This window comes from Neofelis nebulosa, chromosome 2 (assembly GCF_028018385.1).
Source record: "Neofelis nebulosa isolate mNeoNeb1 chromosome 2, mNeoNeb1.pri, whole genome shotgun sequence".
Classification (NCBI taxonomy): Eukaryota; Metazoa; Chordata; class Mammalia; order Carnivora; family Felidae; genus Neofelis; species Neofelis nebulosa.
Genome location: NC_080783.1, coordinates 88,038,053 through 88,053,406, shown reverse-complemented (window position 1 = coordinate 88,053,406; position 15,354 = coordinate 88,038,053). Strand labels below are relative to the sequence as shown.

Below are 15,354 nucleotides of genomic sequence, written 5' to 3'. Positions count from 1 at the left end.
ATCCGAAGCAAGCTCCAACTTCTGAGCTGTCAGCACAGAGCCCTATGTGGGTCTTGAACCCATGAACCGTGAAGTCATGACCTGGGCTGAAGTCAGACACTTACCTGACTGAGCCACCCAGGTGCCCCACAAACATGGTATATTTAAAAAAAAAATCATCACATGTTAACAATAAAAAGTCAAGAGGTTTTATATAAAAATTCCTAGTTTCAAATATCTCCTGAGAAATAAGAAGGTTGGCAATACTGGATCATCATTTGTGTAGAATAAGTGGCAAGGCTGGGTAATAGCTCTGCCCATTAAATAGGATTTGAGCTCTTCAGCACAACTCTTATCTGTAGCTATTGACCCTGGCACTGAAGCCGTGACAGCTGGCATATGTATTTATGCTTATATTACAAGAAAGGGTAAAGTGAAATATTTCTTATAGGCCCAACTCATATACTTCTTGACTACCTCCTATAGAAAAATGAGTGTGCAATCCTTTACCTCCATCATCAAAATTTTCTTGCTTCCCTGTGTCAGGCTAAATCTGTCTTTATATTGTATTTTCATAGCATGATGGAAAACGTATTATTGACCACCTTTTGCACTATCTTGTAATTATTTCTATGCTTATCTTAAGTCTCAAATTTAGGAAGCTTATGTCAGCAGAGTGTTCAATGACTGATTGAAAGTGGACCCTATAAACTTCACAGACACATGCTAGTGCTTTGCACATAATCTCTTATCTCTCTCTAAATACATACCTGTTTGGCCAGTGGATGAATAAGTGTGTACACATCAGCAAGGATGGATCAAGCTAATTTTATGGATCACATGCTATTTAAAGCACAACTGTGCCCCCATTTAAGTAGAATCAGAAAATTTGGAAGAATTATTTATAATGGGTAACTATTCTAAAAATCAAAACATGTTTTGTAAATTTTGAGCTCTTTTTCAAATTCCATTTCTATTCTTTGACACACTTAGGACATGCAGACTGCTCCATTAACTCATTAAATATTAAATGAACTAAATTAAGCTTGAAAAATTACCTTGAGCTATTTTTCTCATCTTGGGTATCTGAAATAAATCAAACAAACTATTTTGTGTGAGGTCCTTGCCAGCTGGAGAAAGACTCTAAAAGAGAACACTGCCACTCAATTTGTTTTATTTTTTTCCCTTCAGTTTTATACTTACTTCCAACAATATATAGAGACAACAATCACTGCTTTTTTTCTGGTAAAAGAAATAGCAGAAATTTACTCTTGAAAGCACACTCTTTGTTAGAGTAAGACATTTTTACCTGCAAATTACACAACACTTAGGAGTCTCAAGATTTTTTTTTTTGCCTTTTCTGTCTCCTAAATCCCTTTTTCTCTCCATAAGCTGTTGGCTCTGTCTCATACCTTCTTAACTGACACATTTCTTTTAAATTTCAGTAGCAAATTGACTCCATGCTCCCCACCTCTGACTACTCATCTATGGATTTGTCAGTGTCATCAATATGTACTTTAAGCAAGTCCAACTAAAAGGATTAATTTAAGTTTCTACAATAGCAATTTATACAAATGTGAATAATTGGCACTGTTGAGGAGGAAAATTTTCCTCTACCCTCAAAGATTGTTCTGGCTGGTCTGACAAGTTGACATGAGACAGGTTAGCAGGAGAAAATAAAATTTGATTTTGTACATATGAGAACCCTATATACATAAGCGATTCAAAGATAGAAAAGTAAACTGAGGTATATATCCCATCCACAGCTAAGGAATTGGATAGAGGCCTGGAGTTCAATGGGGAGGTGGGCAATTCACCCGGCAACAGGAAGAACAGATGTTTGGTATTTAAATGTCTGAACTGCCACAGAGTTGGGCCATTCAGATAAAATTTATCTCTGCTAATAACTCTTATTCTGAGAAAAACTAATTTAGATTCTCTTAGGTAGTAACTAGGGTAAATATTTCTCTTAAGTTTGCAGAGTCTTGATTGCCTTCAGCTCAAAATATTCCACATGCCAAAGTGGCACATTTTGGGAACACTTGCTCTAAACTCTTTCATAGTAGAATAAATGAAAAGAAATTGGAGAACATAATAAACTCAGGCTGGATGAAAGACTTTCAGAATAAAAATTGACTCTGAAATGAGATACTAACAGAGATGATAGAGGCACCTTTTACAGAGATCTTTATTGAGTATTATAATTATTATTATTTAGCATCTGTGTATGCTTTTGAATCATAGGACTTGAATCCATTTTGGAAAATTAAGTGCTTCAAGACTATGGCAGAGGGGCACCTGAGCGGCTTAGTTGGTTAAGCATCCAACTCTTGATTTAGGCTCAGGTCATGATCTCACAGCTCATGAGTTTGAGTCCCATGTCAAGCTCTGCGCTGACACTGTGGAACCTGCCTGCAATTCTCTCTGCCTCTCTCTGTCTCTTTCTGTCTCTCTCTGTCTCTCTCAAAATAAATAAATAAACTTAAAAAAAAAATAAAAGACTATGGCAAGAAGACTTACTAGCTTTCATCTTCTTCCCCTTCATTCCTACCTTCCTCCAATACTATCCAATTACTCCCTAATTATGAACTTCTTTGGAGAATCCCAAGATCAGAGATAACTGGTTAACCTATTACTGTTAATCCACCATTTGTTTTTACCATCTATATAGAGTTGACCAACATGCACGCGCGCACACACACACGCACACACACACGAACTCACTCACATATACTATAACTTTTTCTTTTTTTGTTGTTCACTTTCCTCAAAGTTTGCCATCAGTTTTTCTTTTTAAGGTAATGTTGTCCAAATTTATAACACTGCAGTTCTTTGATTGTTTCCTATGATTTTTATACCAAACCAGGAATGATATTCACAATATTTAAAGACCTGATTGATATGGTGTGAAAGCTGTAGTTCCCCCCAACAGCCATGGAAATGCCACATTTTTGTTACTAGTACTCTTTACTAGCCTTGAAGGGACTTATAGGCATCTGTAATTTACCCACCATGATGTTAGTGTCACTGCCTTGGGCATCCACTGGTGTTTGGACATGCACTAGAGAGGGAACATGAAGAGACTGGTATGTATGAATGGCCACAAGCTAGCTGGAAAGCATCCCTGCAGTTATCTCCTAGGGATCATGGGACCTACCACCATGGGTGATTACTCAAGTGGATCAGGACAAACATTTCAAGTATTTTATTACTTTAGCAATTATATGAGCATCCCAATGCATACCAGCTGACTATCAGCTCTGTGTGTACCCACTAAATCTTGTATAATTACCTTTTCACACTAAAATCTGTTGCTTATTGATGGTCTTAATAATTTATAGGGGTTTTTTTTTTGATGAAGAAGAAACAAAATGGTTTCAGTCTAAAGTCAATTTGTCTGAATGAATCAATAAACTTATCAGGAAAAAAATTAAGTTGTACTATCCCATATTTTACTTTAATAAATAGACAAATAATGAATCAAACTTGAGAGACAGTGAGCTACCCCTTCACCTGGAAATCTCAGAACAGCCCTTGTGCGTATTAGTCCACTGGTTAGAAAAATGTTCGTATTGAGCTAGTGAAGATGGCAAGGAAAAAAACACATAATATTCCTTGTTTTATCGGAGGGATTTTGAATGTATTTTTAACTACTATTAATTGTCCAAGAAATTTCATTTTAAAAGATGTAGGTCTGAATAAATTGCTATGACATAAAATTGCCACAAGAACAAAGGGCGTCAAATAATATTGTTTTAAAATTTAGTATCAGTTTAGAGAACATCTACTGACAATTGTATGACTTTTTATTCATTTACTTATTCAACAATTACTTAAGTTCATGCATATTGTGTAAAAGTAGAAGACAATATGATTGGAAATTTACTGCAAGAAAGCTATGCAAACAGGGCTGTCAGATGGGATAGAAGAGAGAGTGTGGCAAAATAATCTTTCACAGAGGTTACCTTGCCATCAAAACCTGAGCTACCCATGCAAAGTGAGACTGAGAAAGGTTTTTGCAAATAGAGGAGGTAGGTAAAGGGCACAGGAGACATGAAGACTGAACCAGATGACAAAGGTCTTTAAAAGCCATACCGAGCAAAGTGAGTTATATTCTGAAATATAACTTTGAAGCGTCACAGGGAATCTTGCACTCAAAACTGTGATTTAGCAAGCTTAATGCATGTGGCTGTGTCAATATCAGTGTGAGCTCTTTGGATAATTTTATAGAAATCTGTTGAAAAATATTTTATTTTTATTTAAAAAATTGCATTAAGTAGGCACTCAAATGAGCAGTTTCTGTTTTCACCTATTCATATTGTTTTTCTACCTACTCTTAAGAGGTAAAATAACGAAAATATTAACTGGATGAGTATGGTGAGGGTTTGGAGAACTATGTGTTTTTTCTTTATTTTTAAGATGCTGCCATCTAGTGAAACTTTTGAAAGATCACTTTTTGGTGGTCTCATTAAAGTTTGTATCTTTTGGTCCTTTCCTCAAAACAGTTACATGTTAATAATTTATGTTTCTGCCATCCATGGGGAAAGAATTGTACATACATTAAAACATATTGTAAGAGCCTCAAGTGATTTTTTAATGTGGTACCACAGATGTGACTACAGGGCTTTTAATAATGGGATATGGTAGGTGAAGTTTCATTGTTTCTTCATTGTGACATTCTTTATAAATAATTGATAATAAAATAAAAATGCTGCCTTTCCTGTTTCTTAAGTTTTCGAAGAAAAGTTGAGTTTTAAAAATATATATATAAAAAACTGAGTTGTAAATACTGTTTCACAAAAAAAGAAAAAAAAACCTGGTTTTAATTAGAAATGTTGGCAAGAAAAAAGAGGATGTCAAGTTCAGACCTTTTTTTTTTTCTAAATTTAATTTCAGTATTAAAATGTATCTTAAAATACAAACAAAAAAATCTGTATGTGTGTGTGTGTGCTGAATTTAAACATTAGTCTGCAAACCCAGATTTTGACCATCTTTAAATCTTGATAGAGATTAATTGTGTTTCTTTTCTATCATTCTCTACATTTATGACATGAATTGCCTGTTTTTTTTTTTTTTTCTGAGAGAAACAAAGTACAAATCCATCCCCTCCCCCACAACAAAACAAAACAAAATCAGATATATAATACTGGTAAAAAACTTTTTCTTCTATGAGATACCAGTTCTGGCCACTTTATAGTGAGTAAAGTTTCTAATTGACTCTTCAATATATTGAGTTTTCTTTATGAAACTAATTCTATATGTTAGGGGTCAGCAAATCTTTTCTTTAATGGGCAAGATATTAAATATTTGAGATTTGTGACCCATATGGTCTCTGTTGAAACCACTCAATTCTGCTTGCAAAAGTAGTCATAGAAAAATTTAAACACTGAGGGGCGCCTGGGTGGCTCAGTTGATTAAGTATCTGACTTTGGCTCAAGTCACCATCTCATTGTTTGTGAGTTTGAGCCTCGTGTCAGGCTCTGTGCTCACAGGTCAGAACCTGGAGCCTACTTTGAATTTTGTGTCTCCTTCTCTCTCTGCTCCTCCCCAACTCACGCTGTCTCTCTCAAAAATAAATAAACATTTAAAATAATAAAAAAAATAAATGAATAAACAAATGAAACTAATTGTGTTCAAATACAAGGTTACCTTCAAAAACAGGTCATAGTTTGCATCCCTCTGTTCAGGGAAAGTACCTGTAATAGCAGTTTGAGGTTATTCTTTTTTTTAAAAAAAATTAATTTATTTTGAGAAAGAGAGAGACCAGAAGAGGGTCGGAAAGAAAGGGACAGAGAGAGTCCCAAGCAGGTTCTGCACTGTCAACAGGGAGCCAGATGCAGGACTCAATCTCATGAACTGTGGTATCATGACCTCAGCTGAAACCAAGAGTCAGACGCTTAACTGACTGAGCCACCCAGGCTCCTGAACATTAGTTATTTTTAAAAGGTGTTAGAAAAAGCTAAAATTGGCCCCTCTGAAATTATTTACTGCAATAATTTCTATAGATAGATGTGTTTCTTCAAAGTTGCAGGAAATCTAAAGTTTTGAAAACATAATTATTATATGCACTTAGTGAGCTAAAAATAGAAAAACTCACAGGTAAAACATTTTTGCAAAGTGAACTATTACCCCCATTTAATGATCAGGGATTTTTTTTTAAATTCATGTTTATGTACAAAATTGTCTTAATGTGGGAAGAATCACTATATTCTCAAAGTAAAACTTTTAACATTTTGATTTATAGGAAGTTAAAGGTTTTGATGTTAAGCCATTAAAATGAACTTATTGTTTGGGTACAATCTGGGTAATATAATTCATTGCTTCAGATTTTCCTTCTGGGAACTCAGTAGAAACAGAGGGTTAGTTTCTAAAACAGTGAATTCTGTTAGGCAGACATACAGAACACTTGGACCATGTAAACAAGTAAATAAGGCAAAGTCAAATAGTAAGAGGCTATTAGGGTCTCAAGTAAATGTATATGGAGACACAGTGTTGAGTCATAGAAACAGCATCATTTTTATTGGTCATCTTTGTGTCAACTGATCTAGGCATTACTTAGTCATAGAGATCCTGCTAAGTCTCAACTGAACTCACTCATGCATCTCTTGGCCTACTAAGGAGAGGTGGGGAGAGCAGCTGATCCAAGCTGAGCTCAGGTGAGGAAGACTCTGAGCCAGCAGGTTGGCTAAGCAGGTCCTTGTTACAGAGATGGCAGAGAACAAGAGAAAACAAGCCTAATCTAATCACTCTAGTGCTTTGGACTCTCCTTGTATTACATGTGCTAACATTCCATTGGTCAAAATATGTAACTTGTCTAATCCCAGTGCAGAGAATCACATTCTGCCCACAGTGAGAAGAACTGAAAAATTACATGGCAAAGAAGATGGATATAAGGATGGACAAAGAATGAAAGCCATTAAGGCAATTTATCATATCATATATATATATATACTTGAATTAATTAAATTAAATGTGGGCATGATGTGGGATTCAGTGACAAACTGAAAACTACTATTAACTCCATCAGGTTAGAGGATATACTAAAGCAGAGGTTCTCAAACTTTTAAAAAAAATTTAAATGTTTATTTCTGAGAGAGAGAGAGAGAGAGAGAGAGAGAGAGAGAGAGAGCAAGCATGCAAGCAGAGGTGGAGGGGCAGAGAAAGAGGGAGACACAGAATCTGAAGCAGGCTCCAAGCTCCAAGCTGTTAGCACAGAGCCTGATGCAGAGCTTGAACTCACAAACCAGGAGATCATGACCTGAGCCGAAATCAAGAGTCAGACACTCAACAGACTGAGCCACCCAGGTGCCTCTCAAACTTTTTAGTAATGCACACATTTTACACTCTTAAAAACCATTGAAGACCTCAAAGAGGTTTTGATATTGTGTTTATATCTATATTTACTATATTTTAATTAAATACATTTATTCATTCGTTTTAGAGTAATAATAACAAATAGATTACATATATTTTTTTTAATATTTTTATTTTAGAGAGAGAGAGAGAACATGAGAGGGGGAGAGGGGCAGAGGCAGAGAGAGAGAGAGAGAGAGAGTGAATTCTAAGCATCTCTCCATGCTGAGCATGTATCCTGACATGGGACCTGATCTCACGACCCTGGGATCATGACGTGAGCCAAGTCAAGAGTCAGTTGCTCGATGGACTAGAGCCACCCTGGTATCCCAAACACATTACATATTAACATAAATAATATGCCATTAGGGAAACAAAACTATGTTTTCTAAAACAAAATAAGAATGTTGTACACTTGGCAAATCTCTTTAATTTGGCTTAATAGAAGACAGCTAGTTTTTTATATCTGCTTCTGCATTCAATCTCTTGCTTTTTTTCCTTCATGAAGCATATTAAGAAAATCAGTCCTCATGCAGATAGATAGTTGGAAAAAGCAAAAGTATTTTAATAGTCTTTTCTCAGTTAGTTATGACTATTCTTTGATACTGTACCAGAATTTGACAAGTTGTGATATGCAATGTGAAACCAAATTACTAACTTTCTCTGCTTTGTTACATTAAAATCCATTGTATGGTTTTGTACTTTGAAGAGGTCTTTATCCATGCTTGATATGTAATATCAAACATTGGTTGTTTGAAAAATATTGGTTCATATTTTCCAAACACCTACTTATTTCATTATATGTTATTTTAAAAAGCACATGTTACTACTAAACTCGTTAGAAATATCTTATATTGGGAAGTGGTCATATTCATAGAAGTGGATATAAGTTTTCAAAATCCTAATTTCTCTTAGAAACTTTTTTCATTGGCAGCAAATACTATGACTTGTTTTCCTTGATTTGACACTCATTTCATTCATTTCCAAAAGAATGTCTATCAAATGCCCAAGTATGAATTACTGTTGTTTGTCTCTCAGTTGCTTTTTCATTAAAAAAAAATTGTTCTCTGTGGAGTAAAGGTGGCTAGTTCAGCTTGCAACTCAAATAATTGCATAAGTGCATTACTTTGAGGTAACCTTCTTACTTCAGAATGTGGTCAAATGTTTTATGCATACTTCTCATGTTAAACCCTAAAAATATGAGAACTAAGGCATTGAGATTTAAAATAACTTTATCATTTTTACAGATGTCTCAAGGAGTTTTTTTTAATGTTTATTTATTTATTTTGAGAGAGAGAGCATGAGCAGGGGAGGGGCAGAGAGAGAGAGGGAGAGCCTGACATGGGGCTCGATCTCAAGATTGAAAAATCACAACTTGAGCCTCAAGAGTCAGACACTTTACCAACTAAGCCACCTAGGCATCCCTTTCAAGGAGATTTTTAAGCAAAATTATCTTATTTCCCCCTGCAACTAAATGGTTTCAACATGCAGTGACTGCTAGTATAATCTGGTGCCACTGCCTTGATTTTGCTAACATGCCAGCAATTTTCCCATAACTGTTTTTAAAGTATCATTGCAAATGTCAACACAGTGAAGAAGGCAAAAATGTCTTCATATTTTGAAAACAATTTTGACCTAGAAGGATTTTGGGAATGCCCAGTGTTTTGTGGTTTACATCTTGTGAACCACTGTACCAAAGGATAAACCATATTTATAGTACAGCAGTTTGTCAAAGATTTTTTTTAGAGATATTTGTACTTATTATTTCTAATCATTAAGCAAATTCAAAACTTGTTATTATGTTCTTCCCCAGGGTTGTTTTGTTGGCTTTGATCTAGCACATGCAGTTGGAAATGTTGAACTCCGCTTACATGACTGGGGGGTTGATTTTGCCTGCTGGTGCTCCTACAAGGTACAAATTAGTTAATATGTTCATATCCTTTTATTACACATTGATTGTTATCTAAATGAACAACTGGATTGGTGGCCAGTTTTAACTATTTGATTTACTTTCCTCCATTTCTTTTGTTACTGTTTTTTTCTGACTTTAGTTAATTATAAAGTCATATGATAGAGTAGTATAATAAATAATTAAAATTGGGTATTTCCATCCACTATAGAGTACTGATTCCTTTAATTGCCTGGCTACTATAGAAAAATCATGAGATTTTAGGAAAAAAGCTCCACCCTTAGAACTTAATTCAAATTGATTAGATTCTTAGGTTTTGGTGATATGCTGTGTCATTTCTACATACATAAAGATAATTCTTATGGAATCAACTTGATATTGATATTTGAAGACAATTTCATTGGCAGGGATTATGGAAATGAAACTAATTTTATTTTAATGTAGGTGTTTTAAAAATAGATTTATTATTATTATGGAAATATTTTTGTAACAAAATAATTGAAATGAATAGCGTTTAAAATTAGATAGACTTCATTGGAACTGTTACCTATTTAGTTGAGGCAAAATTTGGCCAAAAATGTAATAGGTATTTAGTCTCAATTAATAATGCTTATGTTTATTTTTTTTTCTTTGAGTTAGGCAATGTAAAATTATGGTTTATTATAAAAGCTCAAATAATCACACATTTTGAGCTGGTCAAAAGTTGGTTTCATCACAAAAAAGTCAAGTGATTTTATTGTTCATTTTTATCATATGCTCATACATTTTAATTTCTTTTCTATCCAGTATTTAAACTCAGGAGCGGGAGGTCTTGCTGGTGCCTTTGTCCATGAAAAACATGCTCATACAATTAAACCTGCGTGAGTACCATCTTTAGACTCTTCTCTGGTGATGAATAAATTAATTTGCATTAATGATATGCTAAATTTACATGAGCTCTTTAAGGTGCTATCCAATAAGAATCTGGATTGATTATGATTATATTACCACTCTATTAACAATGATGCACTTTATTAGAAATAAATGCTTTTTGAAGAGTTCAGTTGGTTGAACATGAATCACAAAAGGGGAAGCTCAATGCTAAAAATGAGTCACTGTAATCATGTAGAGCAGATGGTTTAATGCAAAGAGATGACTTATTTTTTTTTCAAAATTAGACTTCAGAAATTTCAGATTCCTCACATTGATGAATAAATCAAAGGCAACCAGAGCTGTGCCTAATAGAGCCTTAAATGTGGTATGTTATTATTAAAATTACATCTACCTTTAAAGCTAGAAACATTATATGATGGTTTTGTAAGGATTATCTTCTGTCCTAAAAGATTTTATAATCCATGAAAACTGAAGAAGCTGAACACTGAACAACACAGACTGCATAAAAAGCAATACTTTTCTACTTTATATAACTTTCTCATTTTTTAGAGCAAGTATAAATGCAAATGTGATACATTAACAAATTTATACATTTTTATTTGACTAGGGAACTTGTAAGTTTGTTTTTATCTGTATGGAGATAAAGAAATAATATTCTGAAAAAACTTCTTTCAGAGTTTTGTATCAAAGTATGTGTGATGAGGAGACTGTCTAGACTCATAATAGGTAATATAATAATGTTTGATTAGTTTTCTGAATCCTCTCAGCCACTAGCTGAGTGGTGTAATCTTTACAAGAATTGAAGCTGAATTAGTAATAAAACTTGGAGCACCTCACATTTCTGAGGTTCTATGCATATAAATCCAAGAAATTTAAGATGATTTTCTACAGTTCATTTAATCGTGTCTAAAATTTCTTCAAGATTTGAAAGTTTTAAAATTAAATAGAGCGTTTTCTTTAGACAGGTATTTTGTCAGGCAGATGTCTTCCCCAAATATATTGTCAGTATATTAGATTTCTCCCCATGTCCCAAATTCTCTGAAAAGAATATAAAGCATTATTATGTTACAGGAATACTATGCATATTTTAAATGGTCTCTTTTTCATTTTTAGCAAAACCCATTGATAGTGTTTTACCTAACGTAATTGGTTTCCCTGTAGACAGTATATAAGATACTGCTTGCTTTTGTGTGGAGACTCACTACTCTGATCATTTCCCACTCTCCACTTATTTAAATTGTAATAGAGGATCTGGTGTATCATACGAATCCAAAGACAAGCTGGTGGGATGGTGAGGGATATGTTAAGTAATCTACACAAATTTTCAAGAATTTAAGCGTTAGCAGCTAAGCTCTGATCTTACAGCATATGTCTGTTGCACTTGAAATTTCTTTTGTCACTATTTGTCCTTCATGGATGAGAAACAGGAGGGGGTGAAGCCGCCATAGTGTGCTCACATGCACTTCGTCTTGTAGAATCCCATCATCCTCTAGACCACTCTAATTGTTAGATCTTTGGTCCCAGGAGAAAGACTGTATAGACAGGCCACATTCACATTCCAGCATGATCACTCTCTGGTCCATAACCTAAAGAGTGTTCCTTGACCTCTCAGTGTTCTAGTCTCTACATAAAGATAATATCAGCATCTACCTCATAAGCAATGATTCTGAGAATAAAATGGGACGGTGCATGTAAAGCACTAGGCACAATTGTGAAAGAATTACATGTTGTCCATACATCTAGGCTAAATACTTTGTCGCTTCACTGTGAAGTTGTATGTCACCTCTTAGACTTCTGACTAGCAGAGATCGTTTCTCTCAAATAGAAAACATAACCTCAGAGGCTGTGGCTTGTAATTTGTAGAACATGACACAGTTTTGTGTCTGTTACCAAGTTCATTTCAGCAGGCCTTTGGAAAACTGTGTAAGTAAGTTTCCATTCCTTGAATGCTCTTTTACAGGCCTTACATTCCTTACCGTCTGACTGGTTCCTCGCTAATTAATGAGTTGAATGAGATCTTTATTGATCTTCACTTCATACTTATAGGAGAGACATGCTTTTAACATTTTGAAAATTATATGTTATTATCTCTTGTGGCATTTTAACCATCCGGCTTTGGTCTCCAAAGACTCAAATCAGGCTTGACTCATGAAGCCCTCTTTATAGGAAACCCTGTTTGTTGTTGTTTGTTTGTTTGTTGTTAAAGCTTCTTTTTACATCATGTCAGAATGACTAATTCCAACGGTGCCAACTTCCACCCAATAGTGGAATGTAACAGCTATTGATGTAGCAAACGTTGGGAAGTAAACTCTGTTGCTTTTTTAAAGGGTGACATCTAGTGGCTAAGCGTGTTATTTCAAACAAGTAGTATACAAGTGATATTTTCTTTTATGTCATTTATTCTTTCTTAAGAATTTTTAAAGTATATATATTTAAATTGGTTTTTCTTGTACTATTTGACTGTATTTATAGTGTTATACTTGTGTGGTCAAAACCTTCAACAAAAAAAGTAAAACAGGATGAAGGTCAGAGTTAAATTAGGGGCATTCTAAGTGTGTGGTTAAACAGAATGCATAAATGTTCACCAAGGGTGGGAAAAAGGGCATTATGGGAGTGACTGACCCACCTGGTGTAGACAGTGGATACCAGAATGTGTAACCCTGAATTCTAAAGTTTAATATTCAGTATATAACTTTGAAATATATTTTATATGTTTCCATTAGCAACTGGTAAATTACATCTGTACCAAGAAGTTGCACTTTTTTTTTTTTTTTTTGTTTAAATAGGCATTTTGGCCATTTTTCAGAACATATAACCTAAGACTTTTTCCAAAAACCTTTTGCCAATAAAGGGAAAGAGTACAGACTATCGTCAATCCACTGCATTAAGCATCATAACTCAAGCCGTTATTCTCAAGTAAAACTTGACCTTGTCCTAGTTTATCATCACCTTTTCTCATTCCAGTGTCATATTCTAAACTTTGTCTATAGCTAAGAATTATTCTAAATTAGAACTGGTTTTGAGTAAATGCCATCTTGTTTTTTTTTCCTTCAAGGATGACTTCAACTCATTCTATAAAATTAATAATTATTGCTCTGAGATATAAAGGGAAATACTTTTAGCTATAAGAATTTGAAGATCAGAAATGCATCACTAAAAAAGGACTTAAATACATTGAATTTTTTTAACTTTATAAATGTTGACTTTTTGGTACACTTTAGATCAGTAATTAACCTTTTGGTTTTATGGGATTCAAAAATATCTGAAGCTCATAAAATGATTCTTCTGTAGGAGGCCATAGACTGCAATTCAACACCCCCAGCCACACATACATACACATATATATGTGCATGTGTATATATGCTTTTTTTTTTTTTGAGAAAGAGAGTCTAGCATGAAAACAGAACAAGCCTGGATCATATGAGCTCTTTTTCTTTTAAATGTGTTTTTATTTATTTTGAGAGAGAGAGGAAGGAGAGAGAACGATATGGGGAGGGCAGAGACAGAGGGAAAGAGAGAATCCTAAGCAGGCTCTGCACAGATGCTTAACTGACTAAGCCACCCAGGAGCCCCATATTAAGATTCCTTCTGTCACTTGCTTTTTTACCCCATCCAGTAAGACCATTCATACTAGAAAATTGCTGTTCCTCACTTTCCATAATAAAGCTTTATTATTTCCATAATAAAGGACATAATAAAGCTCCAAATGCTCCAATGTATTAGATTTATTGAAATGTTCATTTCCCTTAGGTTTTTTAAGTTTTTTGAGTGACCAAGAATGAGACCTACTGATAATTTTGATGAAAATGCTAGAATTTCAAATCGTGTTAGCACATTCCCATAATCAGCTAGAAGTGTGTGATTGAAGCCTAGAAATAGAGATGACATTTTTAAGGCTTTTTAAAGGGATTGAGTCATCTTCTTTATTATAATAAGTAATTTCCAGGTTAAGAAGAACCAGCTGAAGAGACTGGCCAACTTCAGTGCATGGTTAGGGCAAATTTTAGAACTCAGCAATGTAGGTTATTATTATTTTTATTTGGGAAAATAAAAAAAAAAAGACAAGCCAAACAATATTCAGGAAAGTCTAAAAAAGGATAAAAAGAGGCATAAAGAAAATGTAGCAAAACAACTTAAGAAAAGCTCATGCCATGCTTGGCCCAACTGTACAATTAATGTTAAATGGGAAGACCATCTAATACACATTTGTTCCAGGGAATGCTGACTTGACACATTGATTCTATATACTTCTCCAGGCAATGCTGGAGAATGCCATCATCTAAAACTTATCTATAATTTAAACCTGGTTTAATTTCTTAGTGATCCTTTTGGACTTAGGTATCGTATTCTTGTCTACTACCTGCATAAGTTCTCCTGGTTAAAGTCTAGAGAACGAGGAAGTGTAGGGGACACCAGCAAGGTGTGTAAATTCATGAAACTCCAGGTCCTTTGAAATGCAGTAGGCCAATATCAATAGATTTCTCCGTTTTCAGAGAATCTTAAGTTGAAATGTGACCTCCACTTCCTAGGTCATCTGTTAGCCTGTTTCTCAAGTTCGGTGTTTACTATTAACTTGGATGACTTCTCAGCCACAACTTTTTGACTTCTCAGTTATATTAGATATCCTTCACCATCCCCTTTGTCATTGATGTTTCCCTCCCACAGCCCTAGGCTTCAGGGCGCCATTTTCTCTTGCTTCAGCTCCAATTTATGTGATGACTCTTCTAAATTTTACAAAGTTTACTCTTTCACCTTTTCACTCTCAGTGCCTCAACTTTGGTCCCTGGGTCCAGAAACATCCACGGTCTTGGTTTCAATAATAGACATTTGTAGAGGACACCAATTTGCATTTCCAGCTTTATCACTTGCTTAATTTTTACCCCTTCTTTTAATCTGATTGCAAATTACAAGAGTTTCTGATTACCAAGGCATTATCCCACTTCCCAAAGACACATAGTAATGTTAGAAAGCAAAGATTGCCATAATAGAAAATATTCCCTAATGAACTACTCACAAAATTAGCTTTTACTGAACACCCTTTCCCAATTAGTATTAGCATCTATCTCTACGACTTATAAAATGTCTTGGTCTCTTGCTGGTTATAAAATTTATAACTATCAGGTAACACAATAAAAACATAATGAAAATGGATTGTAAAGTAAAATTTTTCAAGAGATTCAAGATTTCCTGATGCAAGTGATACTGAAGAATTGCTGAATCACAAAATTATGGGCAGTGAG

General features: G+C 34.5%; 1 protein-coding gene across 3 annotated transcripts in view; it reads left to right on the top strand.

The window, feature by feature from the left end:
• The window catches only part of KYNU (kynureninase), a 115,548-nt gene that overhangs the window by 55,550 nt on the left and 44,644 nt on the right, over nucleotides 1–15,354 (top strand). For all 3 annotated transcript variants that reach the window (XM_058715406.1, XM_058715407.1, XM_058715408.1), the window contains exons 9-10: nucleotides 9,146–9,244; nucleotides 10,028–10,101. In XM_058715406.1, coding sequence (XP_058571389.1) covers nucleotides 9,146–9,244; nucleotides 10,028–10,101 — 173 coding nt within the window. The remainder of the gene's footprint in view (nucleotides 1–9,145; nucleotides 9,245–10,027; nucleotides 10,102–15,354) is intronic.